This window comes from Strix aluco, chromosome 4, assembly GCF_031877795.1.
Source record: "Strix aluco isolate bStrAlu1 chromosome 4, bStrAlu1.hap1, whole genome shotgun sequence".
NCBI classification, from domain to species: domain Eukaryota; kingdom Metazoa; phylum Chordata; class Aves; order Strigiformes; family Strigidae; genus Strix; species Strix aluco.
In genome coordinates, this window is record NC_133934.1 from 30630885 (window position 1) to 30647635 (window position 16751).

At 39.7% G+C, this 16751-nt stretch overlaps 2 protein-coding genes across 12 annotated transcripts in view; one reads left to right on the forward strand and one right to left on the reverse strand.

Annotated features, from left to right (window-relative positions):
• Positions 1-7890, forward strand: part of FIP1L1 (factor interacting with PAPOLA and CPSF1) — a 44644-nt gene extending 36754 nt beyond the window's left edge. For 6 of the 7 annotated variants that reach the window (XM_074822550.1, XM_074822551.1, XM_074822556.1 and 3 more), the window contains 2 exons: positions 6710-6847; positions 7570-7890. In XM_074822550.1, the coding sequence (XP_074678651.1) occupies positions 6710-6847; positions 7570-7717 (286 nt within the window). In that variant the 3' untranslated portion in view covers positions 7718-7890. Of the gene's footprint in view, positions 1-6709; positions 6848-7369; positions 7464-7569 lie in introns of those variants that run through there. The other variant, XM_074822554.1, reaches the window with a different exon arrangement.
• An 873-nt stretch (positions 7891-8763) lies between these two features.
• LNX1 (ligand of numb-protein X 1) overlaps positions 8764-16751 on the reverse strand; it is a 73154-nt gene continuing 65166 nt past the window's right edge. For all 5 annotated transcript variants that reach the window (XM_074822545.1, XM_074822544.1, XM_074822546.1 and 2 more), the window contains 2 exons: positions 10143-10301; positions 8764-9443 (listed from right to left, as the gene is read on the reverse strand). In XM_074822545.1, coding sequence (XP_074678646.1) covers positions 9308-9443; positions 10143-10301 — 295 coding nt within the window. In that variant the 3' untranslated portion in view covers positions 8764-9307. The remainder of the gene's footprint in view (positions 9444-10142; positions 10302-16751) is intronic.

Below are 16751 nucleotides of genomic sequence, written 5' to 3' on the forward strand. Positions count from 1 at the left end.
CTGTAACTCTGCTCAAAACCCTGTGTCTGTGTTAAATAGCATACTTCAACATTAAAATTTAGTGTTCAGCTGTATATTCCAAAGAGCTAGAGGGTGTGGCTTCCTCCCCTTCCCCCTTTTTTCTTAGAAACTGCAACTAAATTTCTAACTGTAAAACAGAAGTGTAAAAATGACAGTATACATCCAAACTGGTCATAGTGCTCTAGAGGTTAAGGGTGTGATTTAAGCCCTGTGTATGAGTGAGATATCCAGCTCTCTTTGACAATAATTCTAGAAGAATCTATAGAAGTACTAAATGAATCTTAGTAGTCATCTCAGTGCTAAGAGCAATGTGGTGCAACATTTGACCTTAATTAATGGTGTTATTAGCTGCTAAAATAGTTAGTTTGGTCATTTGCACTAGCTGGATAATAATCTGTCCTATCTTTTTTTAAAACTATTATTTCAAGGTCAAGAACTTCTTTCATTTTCAGGCAGATGATGAAAATAATGGCAGATAACTTTATTCAGCTTTCAACTCTCTAATTTCTTTTTTAAAAAAAAAAAACAAACAAAAACCCAAAAAAAGCTGCAACTGTTCTGTGGTTCATGTGCACAAGTACAAAGCATTTAATGGTGAGCTCGCTATGACTCCATAGAGCAGAGGTCTATTGGCTTGCCAGATTTATCTAAATTCACTTTGCTCATTATTTGGTAAGTATTTTAGGGTAAATGTCCTGATGCTTTTCTCAGTCTTTTTTGTTAAGTTTCAATTTTTGCAGAATATATATGTTCATTATTAGGTGGATTGTTTTTACCAGTGGTTTTATGCTGTGGGGAATGAGAGCACCCGGAATCAACGTTACTTCAGTTGAGAGATGACATTTTTCACTTGATGATTGTTAGCTGAAGACCCAAACTGAGTGCAAGATAGGGGATTTTCCATGTATGCTGATGTGGTGATGTCCTCTCCTGTGTGCATGTGTTATGTTCCAGGGTCAGTTTCTGAGAACTCAAGACCAATCTAAACATCTGTTTCTCAGACAGCTTGATTGAGGGCCAGAAAGAAGCCTGGTCATTCAAGGGTGCTTGAAATGAACCTTAATAGCTTCCAGGCCTTGAGAAATCTCTGTGCTGCTGCCAGAGTTATCTGTAAAGGAGGGGGAAGAGCAGGCCTCAACTTTTTTTATGTGACTAAATTATCCACCATCTGTGGCAAAGCTGTTGCCACATGGCTGTGTAAGAAAATGGGAGGCCCTTAAATAGTGTAAGTTGGTTTGGCAGTCATAGAGAAGGTGGGGAGAGGCTTAAGACAGAACATGCAGACATAATGTTTTTTAAGAAGGTTTATTTTCCATTCTATGCCCTTAAGAAAATAAAATGAAACAAGCTATGAGGAAGAGAATGTGAAGTATTTTAGAGACAACACAGATGCATTACTTTTATTTAAATTCCCTTTGTTTAAATTCTGTTAAAGTGACACTGTGGTGGGATTTGGAGTAAGCATCATCTTTAGCTTTTTACTGCTCGGAAATTACTGCTTTCAATGTTTTTAACAGTTCTTTTCCAGATAAATAGCCTGCATTTGTGCTATAATATTTCTTAAAATTGTAAGAAACTGGGAATTATTTTATTAGTATAACCAAAATATGGTTTAAAAATGAACCTTCAGCTGTCTTTTTATATTCTTTTCTACCTTTGCTCTGCTATCCTCAGATGAAATTATGCATTTTTACAATGTATCTCACTCTGCCCCCTTGAGAAAACGCCAATCTCTTTGTACTCTTGTCCCTTCTGCAAAGACTGTGTTGTCTTTTTTTTGTTTTGATAGTTTCATGTCAGTTAGTTACCACTAAAGATGTAAACTTTGGAATTTGATTGATGCCTTACCATTTCATGGTTCTTACTCAGCAATTTGAAAAACAAAACCAAAACCCAGCAACTGTATTTCTAAGGTCTTGGAACCCAATAATCCCATGCAGCAGAGCAGATGAGGATCTGTCTGGCTACACAGCAGCTTTAAAGGACATGTCTTGGTGTCCTGGTGGACAACAAATTGAATGGGACTTGTCACTCAATGTGCAATAAAGGTCAAAATGCATTGAGCTGCGTTAGGGTGTAGCCCGCAGGTGGAGAATGACGTTATTTCCCTCTTATATGGCACTTGATACAACATGTGAAGTACTGTGCCTAGTTTTGGGATCCTAGATAGGAAGAGACATTGACAGACTGGAGAGTCCAGTGGAGGTCTGACAAGGTGGTTGGCAGGGCTGAGGGGATGGAGTTTATTTAGCTGTAAAAGGAGAAGGATGAGTAGAGTTCTTAAAGGCTATTTTCAACTACCTAATGGATGATTATAGAGAAGATAGCACCAGGCTGTTTTTCAGGGTGCACAGAGAAAGGACAAGGGGCAATAGTTAAAAGTCACAGCAAGGGAAATTCCAATTAGATATGAGGCGGGGGGTGTGTGTGTGTCTGTGTGTGTGTGAATAATCACCAAAGAGTGATCAGGTAGTAAGACAGGTTGCAGGGAGGTTGTAGAATCTCCAGCCTTGGAAATACTCAAGAAGGCCCTGAGCAACCTGAACAGACTTCTGAGTTAGCCCTGTGTTCAGGAGGCATTCATAGAATCACAGAATGGTTTGGGTTGGAAGGGACCTTAAAGATCATCTAGTTCCAACCCCCCTGCCGTGGGCAGAGACACCTTCCACTAGACCAGGTTGCTCAAAGCCCCGTCCAACCTGGCCTTGAACACTTCCAGGGAGGGGCCACCCTCAACCTCTCTTTTCCAGTGTCTCACCACCCTCACAATGAAGAATTTCTTCCTTGTATCTAACCTAAATCTACCCTCTTTCAGTTTAAAGCCATTACCCCTCATCCTATCACTACACTCCCTGATCAAGAGTCCCTCCCCATCTTTCCTGTAGCCCCCTTTAAGCACTGGAAGGCCACTATAAGGTCTCCCCGGAGCCTTCTCTTCTCCAGGCTGAACAACCCCAACTCTCTCAGCCTGTCCTCATAAGGGAGGTGCTCCAGCCCCCTGATCATCTTTGTGGACTCCTCTGGACCATCTTGAGCAGGTCCATGTCCTCCTTATGTCAGGGACCCCAGAGCTGGAGAGAGTACTGCAGATGGGGTCTCACTTGTGTTAGCCCACACAAAGTCCCTTCCAGCCTAAATCCTTCTGTGATTCTTTATTGAAGGGGTTTTGAATACTTGGGAAAGTTTTTGAATACAGATATCAGAAGTTGGACATCTTTACCAAAGTGAGATCTCATGATGTGTGAAGTTAATAGCTTGTAGTCTGTTTCAAAAAAGTAACCAAAGGTGCAGAAAACAAAGATTTTATGGATTGGACTTCTTTGACAGGAGGGCATAGGTAACTATAGGTCCTCTTCCACAGGTCAAAGGTCTTAGTGCTCTCAAGGCTGTCCCTGGAAGGCTTTGATAACTGTAATGTAAGCCCAGTTACAAAATGGGGAGGAGATCACTCGTGTAACATTGGGTACATAGCATCTGTTCCTGTTTCTGAACGCTCCCAGCGTTCTGGACTTGACAAACTGATTTTTTGCTTTACTTATAGAAATGTTGTTTGTTTTCAGACACATTTACAAGCTGTCGTGGTTCCTTAGTAGCTTGCCAAAATAAGGTTTAAAAAGGAGTATCAATAATATTTTGAGTGTTTTCTAGAGTGTTTTAAAATAGTTGTGTAACAGAGCAAATGCAGACTGTGAATTAACATTAAAGGTTTTGGATCTCAGCTTTGAAACCAAGCTGTAAGTATACAAGTAGCCATCTAATTTCTTATGAAATTAGAAGCTTCTCAGAAGGCAGTGTTAGACATTCAAATTTTAACTTTTTAATTAGATACTGATCATCAAAATGTTAGTTTTGGGAAGTAATATTGGATATTGGGAGTAAACTGCAGTTGAATTGATTCTACCTTTTTCTATCCCTGTAAGCCTGCAGAAATGTAAGGATCCTAAAATTGTGATGACTAGTGGCATTTTAAAGGTGTGTTGGTACAGGAATCCCATGTCTAATAACAATTTTCATTTGTTGTTCAAATCAGACCTTATCTTTAGTTATAACTTTTGGTAGATTTCGGAACGTAATTTTAATTCCATTTTTAACATTTTTTTTATATTCTAAAACTGAGCTTTATAACTAGACTTCATCAGTCACATGTTGTCTTTATGGTGCTGCTTTATCACACACTAAGTTAAGACACACTTCAAACATAGATCAAATGGAGACTGGCATTCTGGACTACAAAACTGCTATGTAAGCTAGGCTAGTCTCCTCTTCAGTATGACTTGTCCTAGAAACTAGCAGTTGGTATCAACCTTCATCTTTCTGTGACATTTGATAAGAAAACTCTTCTAATTGGTTTTACCTCTTCTCCCTGAAGCCTTGAGCTAGTTTCTTGTGAGAAGTGCTCAATAGAAAGTTACTTGGATTGTAAATGTCTCCCCTACACTTCCTTCCTTCCACTGCTAGTAAAGTAGAAACTTGAGGGTAAAACAATGGTGAATGATACAGATACAAACAGGTTAAAGGCACAGGACTTGAGGTTTCAGCACTGTAAGATTTGGGATTTATTTTCTCCCATCCCCCCACTCCCAACTGCTTTAGTTTCCCTGTCTGGGTTTTGGACATCTCAGTGGAGCAAGTGAATTTATTTTCACACTGTAACCTAGGGTGCCTTAAGCTGGCTGTGGAAAGGTACAATCAGAATTCATGTTTTGTGGCTGTACTGCCTTCCTTTTTTTAAGTTGGTGTGTCTCAATTGTAGCGTTTTCTTCTGGGAGAGATAATACAGTCTTTAAAAAAATTGTTTAATGCAGTTGAACTTTCTTTTTGTCTTAAGAGAGGGACAACAGTTAAGTGATAGCAGCATGATGCCTGTGAAGGTTACTGAGCACTGGCACAGGTTGGCCGGAGAGGTTGTGGAGTCTCTACCCTTGGAGATACCCAAAGGCCATCTGGACATGGTCCTGGGCAACTGGTGGTCCTGGTGGCTCTTCTTGAGCAGGGGTTTGGACCAGATGACCTCCAGACATGCCTTCCAACCTTAACCATTCTGTGATCTGTCACAAATGTACTTTGCAGGATTTGATCAGCTTACAGATCTGAGAATAGTTATAAGTGCATTATGAAATCTTATAAATGTTTTTATAACAATACAGGCGCTAATCAGTGCAATCATATTACTCAGTGACAAATCTTAACTTTGAGGTCTTTAGTAATAGCTGTAGTTTTCCTGATTTTGATGTGTGAATATTTTTAATGTCCCTTAGAGAAACAGGATTTTCTGGAGGGTATTTGATGTTTCTCTACATGTCTTAAATTGCTAATTTTTGAAATTTGCTCTAATGATATACAGAGTTTCATAGAAAGACTAGTGCTGTTGCTTCAGGCAGTCCCACTTCTCGCTCTTGAGTTTTCATGCATAGTTGTAATAATCACTACTGTAATGTCTTCACTTGGGAAATGGCCACAGCATCCAAGTTAACTGCAGATTAAATTGTTTTGGTCTAAGTTCTCACTGCTCTAGGACATGAGAAATCTCTTTAGGCTTGAGCTGTTTTCCTTGTGTGATCTGTCTGATCTGTTCTGCTGCTGTCAGGAACCTCAGGAAGAGACTGTCTTACTATAGTAAATGTCAAAGATGGAAAGCATGAAACACTTGGCTTTTGTCAGCTTAATAGTATCTAAACTGTTACCTGTTTTAATTACTGCCACAGAAAGCCTGGTCACACTGTACCTTTCTTTAGGATTTGGTAGGGATCTTCCAAACTATGATTATGAAGAGTTCATGTGATATATAAATAGTTACAGTAAGTTCATTTTGTCGAAGTCTCATTGTTAAATGATACTGGACACTATATCTGGGTAGGATTTTCTTGGTAGAGAAATTATAAAATGAGCATGCCTTTTTAAGCTATGCTAAGGTAGCATTTGAGTGGTATTGGCTAACTATAGATACTGCTCTTGTCTTTTATTAAAATTTCACTGAACTCTTAGAATTGCCCTTTTCATCAAGTTAAAATATGAAAATATGTTCTTAAGTAAAGCCTTTAAATTCCTGTTCAGCCTGTAATATTTAGGGGTTTTTACCAGCATTGTGGCAGAGCAGCACTCATGGTAATCCAAGAGAGGAGTGAAAGCAGAGACAGCATTGGCACAGGAGAGAAATTAAATTTAAAAGCAATCCAAAACGTTGAGTATATTTTACTGTTGGTCTCTTTGTACCTAGCTTTTCCTTTCTTGAAGCTGATGTGAGGAAATAGATCAACTGTATTTAATGTAATTTACCCAAATAGTATAGTAGTCAAAAAGTGTGCTGAGAAGTGTTGAGCATTACACACACTGATCTGAAAACATTACTAAAGTTTATGTAGGATTGTATTTCATTTGCAGCTAGATACTGGTTTAGGCTAACTGCTTGATAACTCCTGTATAAACTTAATGTGGCACTGCTGTATTCTTTTTTTCCTTCCATTTTTATTGGACAATCCCCTTGCAAAATTGTGTTAACCACAGAAGTCTAGTGTTGTAAGGTGAAGAGCCTTAATGTCTTTTTAGCATATGTTGTGGATCTCATTTAGAAACCAAAGCAACATTGAGATTTTTCTGTCATTTATCTCAAAAGTGTGTAAGAATTTCTTTTTTTAATATGTATACTGCTTGGTGTTACTGTTCTGAAAATATCTTGTTTTTTAATCAGTGATGAAGAACGATACAGATACAGAGACTATGCAGAAAGAAGCTATGACCGCCATAGAACAAGTAGAGAGAAAGAAGACCGACACAGAGACAGGAGACACAGAGAGAAAGAAGAGACTAGACACAAGTCGTCTCGAAGGTTTGATTTTTCTTTTTTTTTTTTTTAATATGATACGAAAGACTTGACCAGTTTAAAAATATAAACTTTTAAAAGAACCCCAAACAAACTGGAGTTTTGTGGAAAGACTGTAAACATTTAAATGTACTACTTGGAACATGTCTGCCATATAAAATGTGGACAGACAAAAAGCAATGTTGGCCCTGGGTAACTTCATATTGAGTGATGTGTGTGACAGTCTTAGCTACTGAGCAGAAATTACGAATTTGGGGAAAGAAGGGTAAAAACTGTGGGTCAGAAAGAGATGGAGTGAAGCTGACATTCAGCAGCATTAACTCAACAAAGATTCTTAGTAAGTAAAATAATCCTCATTCACTTGATAGAAATTGTTTGGCTTGATCCTTTTAAAGTTAGAAATTAAGTCCAGGTAATGGGGTCAATAAGAATGTTAAACCATTAAGGGATGCCAATAGGGACATGACATGAAAAGTATTGCTATTAGAATATGGCTTACAAATGTGAAAAATCTTTCCAATTTCTCAGCAAAAAGTACAAGATGGGTGGATGTATGTACCATTCCATGAAAAATTCAGTTTGGCGCTGACATCCAAATGCATATGGATCAGAACAGGAGCAGGTGCCAGTTTTCAAATACAAATGCAAAGTCTTTTTTTTTGGTACTCTGTAATTAACCTTAAGTGTCATGCAATTGTTTGAGGTATATTTTCTCTCTCTTTATTTAGTAACAGCAGACGTCGTCACGACAGTGAAGAAGGGGACAGCCACAGAAGGCACAAACACAAAAAATCCAAAAGAAGCAAAGAAGGAAAAGAAGCCAGTGGAGAACCTGCTCCTGAACAAGAAAACACTGAAGCTGCCCCTGTGGAATAGGCTTGTGTGATTTTTGCCTACTTGCATATATATTAGTGCCAGAAATAGATTACTATAAATCTTGTTATTTTTCTGGGTATTAAAATAATTTGCTCTTAATCTTGTTCTGTTAGTTTGAAATCAAAGGTTACTTTGGTTTTTTTGAAAATAAAAGAACGAATTTTTCATGTTAAGATTCCTGGACTGGCTTTGTCTTTTAAGAAACAGTGAGAAAACATCTTACAGCTAGAGGCTTATGCTCTTACAGTATATCTAGGGCTTAAAGTCTCGGTATTGAATTGTCTCCTTTATTCATAAGCCCTGGGAAGGTCATTCTTTTACTGACTTCAGAAACAGTGTGCATTCACTTTATTATATACCAACATCTGGAACAGTGTGGGTTCAGTATAGCTTTTGGAATTCATATTTGAAAAGGTCATCCTTTACTACAGGGACAGGCAGGAATTGCAGACTCTTCAAGAACCTTGTACTAAGGTGAAACAAAAAAAATCAGGGAAACCGGGAAAGGTGCTGATTGTTCTTAGTCCGATGGAACACTGAGTGTTGTGATCATACACTTGGTAATTATGTCCGGTTTGTGTGGGTGAATTAAGCTGGATAATCATCCCTGCTGCTTTTCAGTGGCTCAAGAGAAAGTTCATTTTAGTCTTTGTTCTAGCGGAGCAGCTGTCCTTAACATGATAAAGATTACAAACGTATACTCTTCCCATTGCTAGCTTGTGAGGAGAAAATAAGACTTTGGATCATGGGTAATTTACAGAGAAAGGCAAAGAACTATTTTAAGAAAAATATAAAACTATCGTCACTTTCAGATTTACTCCATCCAGAACAGTATCGTGTGATTGGCATGGCAGGCCCGCAAAAATTGTACTGCCCTGTCAGGGTGCTCTTTAGAAGACTTTACTTGATGGTATTAGCAGGGTGCAGTGTACTTCCTTAAAAAACAATAAGTCTATATAGAAATCTTAGATTTAATAGTATTAATTAAAACATACCAGGGAAATTATGTTGTTTGGTTTTGGTTGAAAATAACGTCTGTACAAGTACACAGTTACAGTTATTTTTAATTGTTTTAGAAATTCACAGTTTTACAGACTAGCAAACAGTACTTGAAAGTCTTGAAAATACCAGCTTCATGCTGACCATGAAAAGGTACACATAATCAAAGTGCTAATAATGTGTTGGATAAAAACCTTCACCTCATTTTTGCAACTAGAAAAATTGCAAGAAATTTTTCCATCAGTTATTCAAGGATTTTTTTGTAAATCAAAATAAAGTGGAGGAACAGGAGCTACCACTCCTTAAATTTCATTATTATTATAATGCATTAAATATATATATAAAACCAAAAAAAAAACCTGAAGAACACAGGGAAGGAAAGACTTATGTCTGTAGCTTAAATCACTCTGAAGTGATTTTCTGATAGGTGTCCCTGCTTTGCCTAAACTTGACTTTTCTTGACATGCAGGTTGACATTTCACAAACCTTTTCTCTATAAACACATACTTGACCCCCCAAAAAAGCAAAGACTGATGTTCCTTTTCTTTTTCTGTGTTAAATTACTTGTCATACTCTCCATAAAGACTTGTTTTATAAAAAAGTGCCAGGCCAGGAGACAATTGTGAGAGTAATTTTTCCTTTCAGTTCTTTGAGCATCCTTGCCAAGCAGGCATGCATCATTCCTGATGTGTTCCTGCCATTGACAGCAAGGAGGATGTCACCACATCTGAAAAACCAAAGACAAATGTGAGAGAACAATTAAACAAAGTGAATTCTTACCTTAAACGTTTGCAAATGCAAAAGCATATCCATAAGCTGGGAGGAAGGGGTAGAAATGAGTATTACTATTACTACTTTGGCTAACTACTGCTCATGAATAAGGGAATAAAGTAGGTGAAAATACTTCGCTTGCCTTTTTTTTTTCCTTATAACTTTGTAATTAATTAGACGTATATGAAAGAAAATAGGTTACAGTTCTTTCAGGTGGGAACGATCCGTGTCCTGAACAAACTGTGTTTTAAGACTTAGTCGATTTAAGTTTGCTCCATAATTCTGCATTTACTTTCCTAAATTGTATTGGTGTTTGCAAGGAAGATGGTTGGTTGGTTAGGGATTTTTTGAGCTGGGGATGTGGGAATGCTCTGCGCTGGCTTGCTTTCTCTTACCCCAGAGATCAAACTGACTTACCTTTATACTTATTCATATACTAGTGATTGCTAGACATCTGAAAACATTCTACTATGAAGGAAAATCTATTAACGTTCAGGGCACTTATGTCCTGTTTCCAGAACTGACAGTTAGTTCTGTACCAATGAGTCCTTTTCCCCTGCTCCCTGTCTTCATGAAAGCTTGTTTTAAAAAACTACAAATGAACTAGATGAAAGACTTACTTAAATGCTACCTTTCATTACATAGTTATCATTACCTAATTCTGCCATCATTATATGCTGGTGTTCCCCCAACAATGGATTTGATAAAGAATGGTTTGTTCCCAGTATGTTCTTCATAACCTCCTACGATGCTGAAGCCAAGACTTCCAGATGTATTTCTTCGTAATACGATTTCTTTGCAGCTGTACAAATACCTGAAACAAACCAGTCTAATTAAATGTCTTGCAGTTAACTTTAGATTCTGATGAATCGTTAATGATGAATCTGCCTTTTCATACATCTGTAGAGTGTTTTGAAGATGCAAAATAGCACCAAGTTTCCACTGTATTAGAAACCTACACTTCCCTTCTGGTTTTGTAGTGTTGCCTTCCACAACCAGTTATCCTGAAAGTAAAATTACTAGGTAATCTTGGGGTTAAAATATTAAATAAGTTGTTTCATAGGGTAAGAATTTATGTAAATTATCTAGTTGCAATTGAAAGTGATGGAGAAAAACACTTAACTGAGACCACATTTAATATTTGTAAACCATCATTCCAGAAACTGTATTTCACTTACCTTGTACAGTCCAGTGACTTGGTTTATCTTCTAGAGAAGAGCCTGTATGCGATTAACTGTGTCAAATGTGATCAGGCATTTATTACTGTGGTGCATATCAAAGCTAAATAATTTCAAGGGCAATGAAAGGAGCCAGAATTAGAAAAATCACAGATCTGACAGAGAAGAGTGTCGGTGGAATAAGGTGTCCTGAGCTTTTCTTGTCAAGTAACATGGTAAGTTGCAGCATGGAAGATGAGAGAAGCCTATCTATGTCAGTCAGTGCTTTGGAATACTGAGACTGCTTCAAGAAGATATCTTGTCCTCACTACCATGATTTTCACAAGATTTTATAGTAAAAGAGCCGAAATCTGCTTCTCCCTCCATTTGTCTTGAATGTATTTTATGATACTGTAAGTTATGCTGAGTCAAAGCTTAGCTGAAACAAGGAATAGGGGAAAGCAAGAATTGCTAGATTAGACTTTGCCTATTGCTCTAAGTACCTTAATTTCAATGCCTGCTTTGTTTCTTTCTTTTTTTTTTTTTTTAAACCAAGCAGGAAAAAAATTAATTTCATTAGTTAACAGAGCAACAGAAATTTCTTTCCTTGGTACTTAATCCACTCATCTTTAGCGGCGTACCCAGGAATGACTGAAGAGCCTGAAAGTTCTTTTGCTGTTCCAAATCTGAAATTCTAGGCTGGTCTACAGCAAGCAACTGTTACAAGCTCTATTCAGAGACTGTTTAGATTTATAAGAAACAGCTGACATTTCTGTAGAAGGATAAATAACTTTATCTTAAAGACCAGTATGTCTAGCTTTTTTAAAATTTTATTTGTCAAATAATGCTTTTGCTGTGTTTCACAGCAGGATTTTGTAATAATACTAGATTAGTCCCCCAGGACCTACAAATATTCACCTGCTGCCAGGATGGTAGGTATATAGTATTTGCACAAGAATTCACTGGCTGCTAATGTAAGAAACAGGTGACATTTGCTCCTTTCCTCAGCAGCCAGGCATTATTACTTCACCATCTGTGGACTTCTTCAATGTGCAAAATCACTTAAACCTTCTATGTTTGATGGTACTTATCAAGGTCATGACCAAGCGAGGCCAGGATTCAGCCATTAGTGCTATTACCTGGTGTTGATTTTGGGGGGCAGGGGTCTCTGCTGCCTGGTGCTATGCTCACTGCCTTAAGGAGGACATTGCTGAAATTGAAAGGTGATCAGCTAAATCCTAACACCATAGAAAAGAAATAGCTGAGCAGGTGAAGACACAAGAAGAAAATGCAGTGAAGACAAACAAGGCTCACATGCATTCTGTACATACAGCCTGAAAGGTTATCAGTTACATGGTCTCCATCAGTCCAGAAAGCATAAATACTTATTTGCAGTCAAAGCGTATGCGAAATTTAAGTAAAACAGACACAGCATATTAGGATTGTTCTCACTGCCAGAGCAAACACATGGGAAGCAAGGAGTGGCAGAGAGCAACTACTCTGTCCCGACTCCAACCCCCTGCACTGCCTTTTGCCTCACCAAAGGGACAGGGTGTAACATGCTCTGACAAGGCAGTGGAGACCAGGAAGGGGGGAGGAGAGGTGCTAGAGTGAAGCTGAGTGAGTACAGGAAAAGGGGAGGAAAGGGGTTTCCCCAAAGTGTTTACATGTTTATCATCTTTGGTTCCCAAGACTCAAATTGGTAATTAAATGTTTTAAGTTAAATTCCCCAAGCTAAGTCTGTTTTGCCCACAACAGTAATGGGTGAGTGGTTTCCCTGTCTTTACTTTGATCCACGAGTTTTCTTGCTCTTGTTCTTCCTATGTTCTCTTGTCCTGCTGGGGACGTTGAGCTGTGTGGGTGCTTGGTGCAGGCCAGATCCAACCCATCACACTGGCCATAGCTGACTCGTGACAGTGGCTAGGTGCTGTTTACACCTTTAAATTGATGTATCCTTATCTCTGTCCTATGGGATAAACATGGCAGTGCAGCACCCATCCATCAGCTATGCATTAGTGCTGTCAGAAATGTGAAAAAGGTGCTGGGAGGCAGGATGCGCAAAGCTGAGCTACATAGAACACGGGTACTGCTTGCTCTGAACATTTTAGTGCCTAAGCAGAGATGCTTGCTCTGCCTGAGCAAAGAGCAACCCAAAGGGAGTTAGTTCATTTGGGTCTGTTTAACAGCTGTGGAGTAATAAAGACAAGCTAGAAAGTGCCACAGAGAGAAAATGAAATCAAGTACTTGCAAATACATCCAAAGGTGCTTAGTGTTTGAGTAGATTACTTCTCTGCTGCAACGAAAGTCCCAGTCTGAGTGTTTTGACCCAGTTAAACTGCCGTAACTCACTAAACTGCAACTGGTCCAAGGAGAATCATCTTCCTCCTTGGAAGAGAGCAGCTTGCAGTCTTCTGCCTCTATCTGTAAATACTCCAAAAGCTGAGGACAAGGAGTAATTTATGTGTGAACTTGCCTGATTCAATATTTGAGGATAAACGGTGTCTAGACACAGGGTACTATCATAAGAAATACTACAACCTTGCATCAGTTACTGATGCACAAGGAATTTAAAAGTGCCTGTTTTCAAGTAGTTAAATGCACAATTCTCTGCTGCTTTTCACGAAGCCTGAGTAGCCTTATGCTCTGGGAATGAAAACCAGGCCAACTTCAGGAGGACTTCAGCAATAAGAGGTATCAAAGCATGACTTCCTCCCCCACCCTGTTACAGGTAGACAAGGGGCAGTGGAGCAGCATAATATTTGAGAATTGCTCCCATCAGAGCCCTGCAGCCTGGATGCAGTTAATTTTGGGGAGTTTCTGTCCTAATTCCATGTTTTATGGTCAGTTCTACCCCTGGTTTGCAGAATGACTTTGGCCACCTCCTGTCTTTCTCATCTCACTTTGCAGATGAAGAAAAGCACTCATATGAAGTGCTAATGTTTGTAAATGTTATGACAGGATGATCTATAAAGTATTTTTAAGTGCTAGCAGGGGGAAGGAAATGTGAGGAGAGCAAAGAAAGGAGACCAGAAAAACAAGCAAGAACAGAAGAAACACCACAGGGCTGGGGAAACACTTTTCACCAGCTGCTCCACATTATTTCTTTTGTGCATGCTTCACAACATTTCCCTCCAACAATAAAGGAGACCTGTCTTCCTCAACAACAAACAATTAAATTAGCTACCCTGAAATAAGCCTTCGAGCGGGAATGCTTGAGGTCCTGCATCACTGTTTCCTCCTGACGCCGAGCCCGCAGCCCCTTCGCTCGTATGCAGGCCAAGTTTTGACAGACGTCAGATGCACATGTGCATCTATTTTATAATCACCACATATTGGATTGTACTACAGAAAGAACAGAGGGGTTGTTTATGTATTATCAAGTCATATACAAGTGACCAAAGCCAATTTTAAGATCTCACAAGGAAAGAGACGAAATTTAAGTGAGATCCACAAATGTTAAATTATGCAAGATGTTTTTTCCAAGGCTTTGAGCTTTAATGCAAGGAGTCAGATAACCTGTCTGGTTCTGCTGCTACCAACTCGATCCAGAAGAATGGTATAATTGCCCGACTCTCAATATTTGTGTCTCTTGTTTGCGCCCATGTCTATAACACGTATGCAGTCCCTGGGAAAGGGGCAAGTTCTGTGCTAGTATGGAGAATTAGGCATTTACAGCATACCAGCCTCAAAAATGAGGAAGGTACATTTAATCATGTAACTAATATTAATGTTAGCCTGTTTTCTACTTCATCAGTGTTTTTGGAACACAGAAGGAAAGACTCTCCTCTCTCCTCAGTTACCTGAGCATCCCACTCTAAGTCATGACGTCAGGCTGCTTCTGCACTCCCCACCTTGTTTGCTGTGAACAGATGCTCACACTGCACTGCCATGGCTTGTCTAGAGCCACATCTTTCCCTTCTCAACAGAATTTAAAGAATCCACCATGCAGCCGCCTCTTTTAATCGTAACTATTCCTGGACTACCAGTTTTACTGCCTTTTCTATTTGTTCAGTTTTTCTTATGTAGGTGTGCCCTGTCCTGCCCATCTTCCCAAGTACCTTCCATGATCTTGTATAATCATGATTTTGACATTTCTAATTTTCTATCAGCTGTACCAAACGTTCTTAGATTCATGTATGTTGGAGCAGCCCCTCTGGTAAATGGTTTTAATTAAGGTAAGTGAATCTCCACCATCTTGCCCCATAGTTCCACATCAGGCACCTTTGCCAAGATGGACATTTCAGACATCTATTTGTATAGAGAGTAATTTTCTCTAACAGCTTCAAAAACATTGTGAGACTGCTAGCAATACCTCAAGATCTAGAGGGATGGGATCCTTGCCAACAGCAAACTGAAAGCCAGATAAGGAAAGGTTAAATGCTCAGCCTGGAGCAAAATGAGTTAATGTGATACACATCCTAGTGAGAGAACTTGTTGAAGGGCTTCCAGATGTCTGATGTGGGCCCTGGAGAATCAGTACAAGAGTAAGAGTGTAAGCGCACTCCTGCTAGGGAAGACTGAAGAGTCTGATAATACCTAATGAGCAAACCCAAACCCCATCCTCGTGCACCCCTACTCAACCAAACAGCTACTAATAAGGATACAGTGCACTTTTGTTATTGTCACGTCTAATCAGTGTTGGTCCCTGTCTTAGTCTGATGTTCAGAGCAGCATACCAACTCAGCATACCAATCCCCCTACTTTTCTTTGGCAGAGAAGGGCGGTGCTGTGCTCTATGCACGGCATTGCAGCTGGGGATAGAGTTACAATGAACTCCTGTCTTCAGCCTTGCTAACACTGGGGCTGATTTTTCTTGAGACCAAAGGGGTGGGAATACTTCATACACACAACCTTCAGAGGAGGGGGAATAGAGTGAGCTTAGAGACAGCTTTTAAAATGGGAAAAGCATCTTTTCTCCCCAAACTGCAAAGTGGAACTGGCTGACGTGAACACTGAGTGCAAGCCTTCAGTACTGTGGAGCTTTGTCCTTCATCTCCATCACCTTGCTGAGGAAATGGGGACTTCAGGCAACTTTGGGTAGGAGACGATGACCAGTCAGCTCAGGTTTTCTATACAGCACAGCAAAGGTGGGGTTACAGCAGGTGTAGGCAGAGTGCAATTGTTTCAGTCCATCTGACATGGCACGGTGATTGAAGGCAAGACTCAACATTGCAGATTGCAGCACCTGTAACACCTCTAGTCTGCTTGCTGTCTCTCTGCTTGGAGCATTATCCATGATCCAGCACCTTCACAATGCTGCTGGTGAAGCTAAGGGGTGCAGAAGAAGCAAGCAGGAATGAGGACCTCCCTGTTTCTGCCTGTCTGCAGTAAGACTGGGTGAGAAAAGTTCACCATTGTCTGGAATAGCAAGTTAGGGGCCATCCATTTACTTCTTTTCTTTCAAAGGACATAGTCCTCTCCACTAGAGCAGGAACTTTCATCTGTGGGTGACAGACACACAGCCTGCTTTTTGCTCTTGCAGTGCTTCAGCACATTTACACAGTCATTAGCCTCAGATGAAGTCCCGATACACATCAGGCCCTCCCAGCAGACCTTGCTGCAAGGTCAGTGAGCTCAAAACAGCTCAAGCCAGAAGGAGGGAAAGCATCTAACCTGCTATTTGAGACTGGGAAATGAAGAGGAGTCCTTAAACTGTGCCTCGAGCAAAAGCTCACCTGTTCTGCAGACCATCTTTTCATGCTCTCCCATAAAACAGACACTCTGAACTGCTGCCAGGGTTAGGAGTATGGGCAAAAGTAACTTGTAAGCTAAATTCTTCATTCCTTAAAATTGAATACCAGTTTCCGCTGTGTGATGCCAGTTTCATGTATTCAGAGATTCATAACATATCCCTATTTAATACTTTACAAAATGCCACTGAAGCTGCAGCTATACACCCTGCACACTGAGTGTGTTTGAGAGAACGACATGCGATGTGGCTTTTATTATGACAACACAGCTGCTTCCTGTGTATGACAAATGTACTTCTTTCAGTCGGGGGTGGGGTTAAAAGAGGTGATTCAGAGATACTGGCCAACTGCATGCACTTTGCAACATCTGGGCAAAGTCAAACAATTCAGCTGGATTTGGCTAAGGAGAAGGGCTGT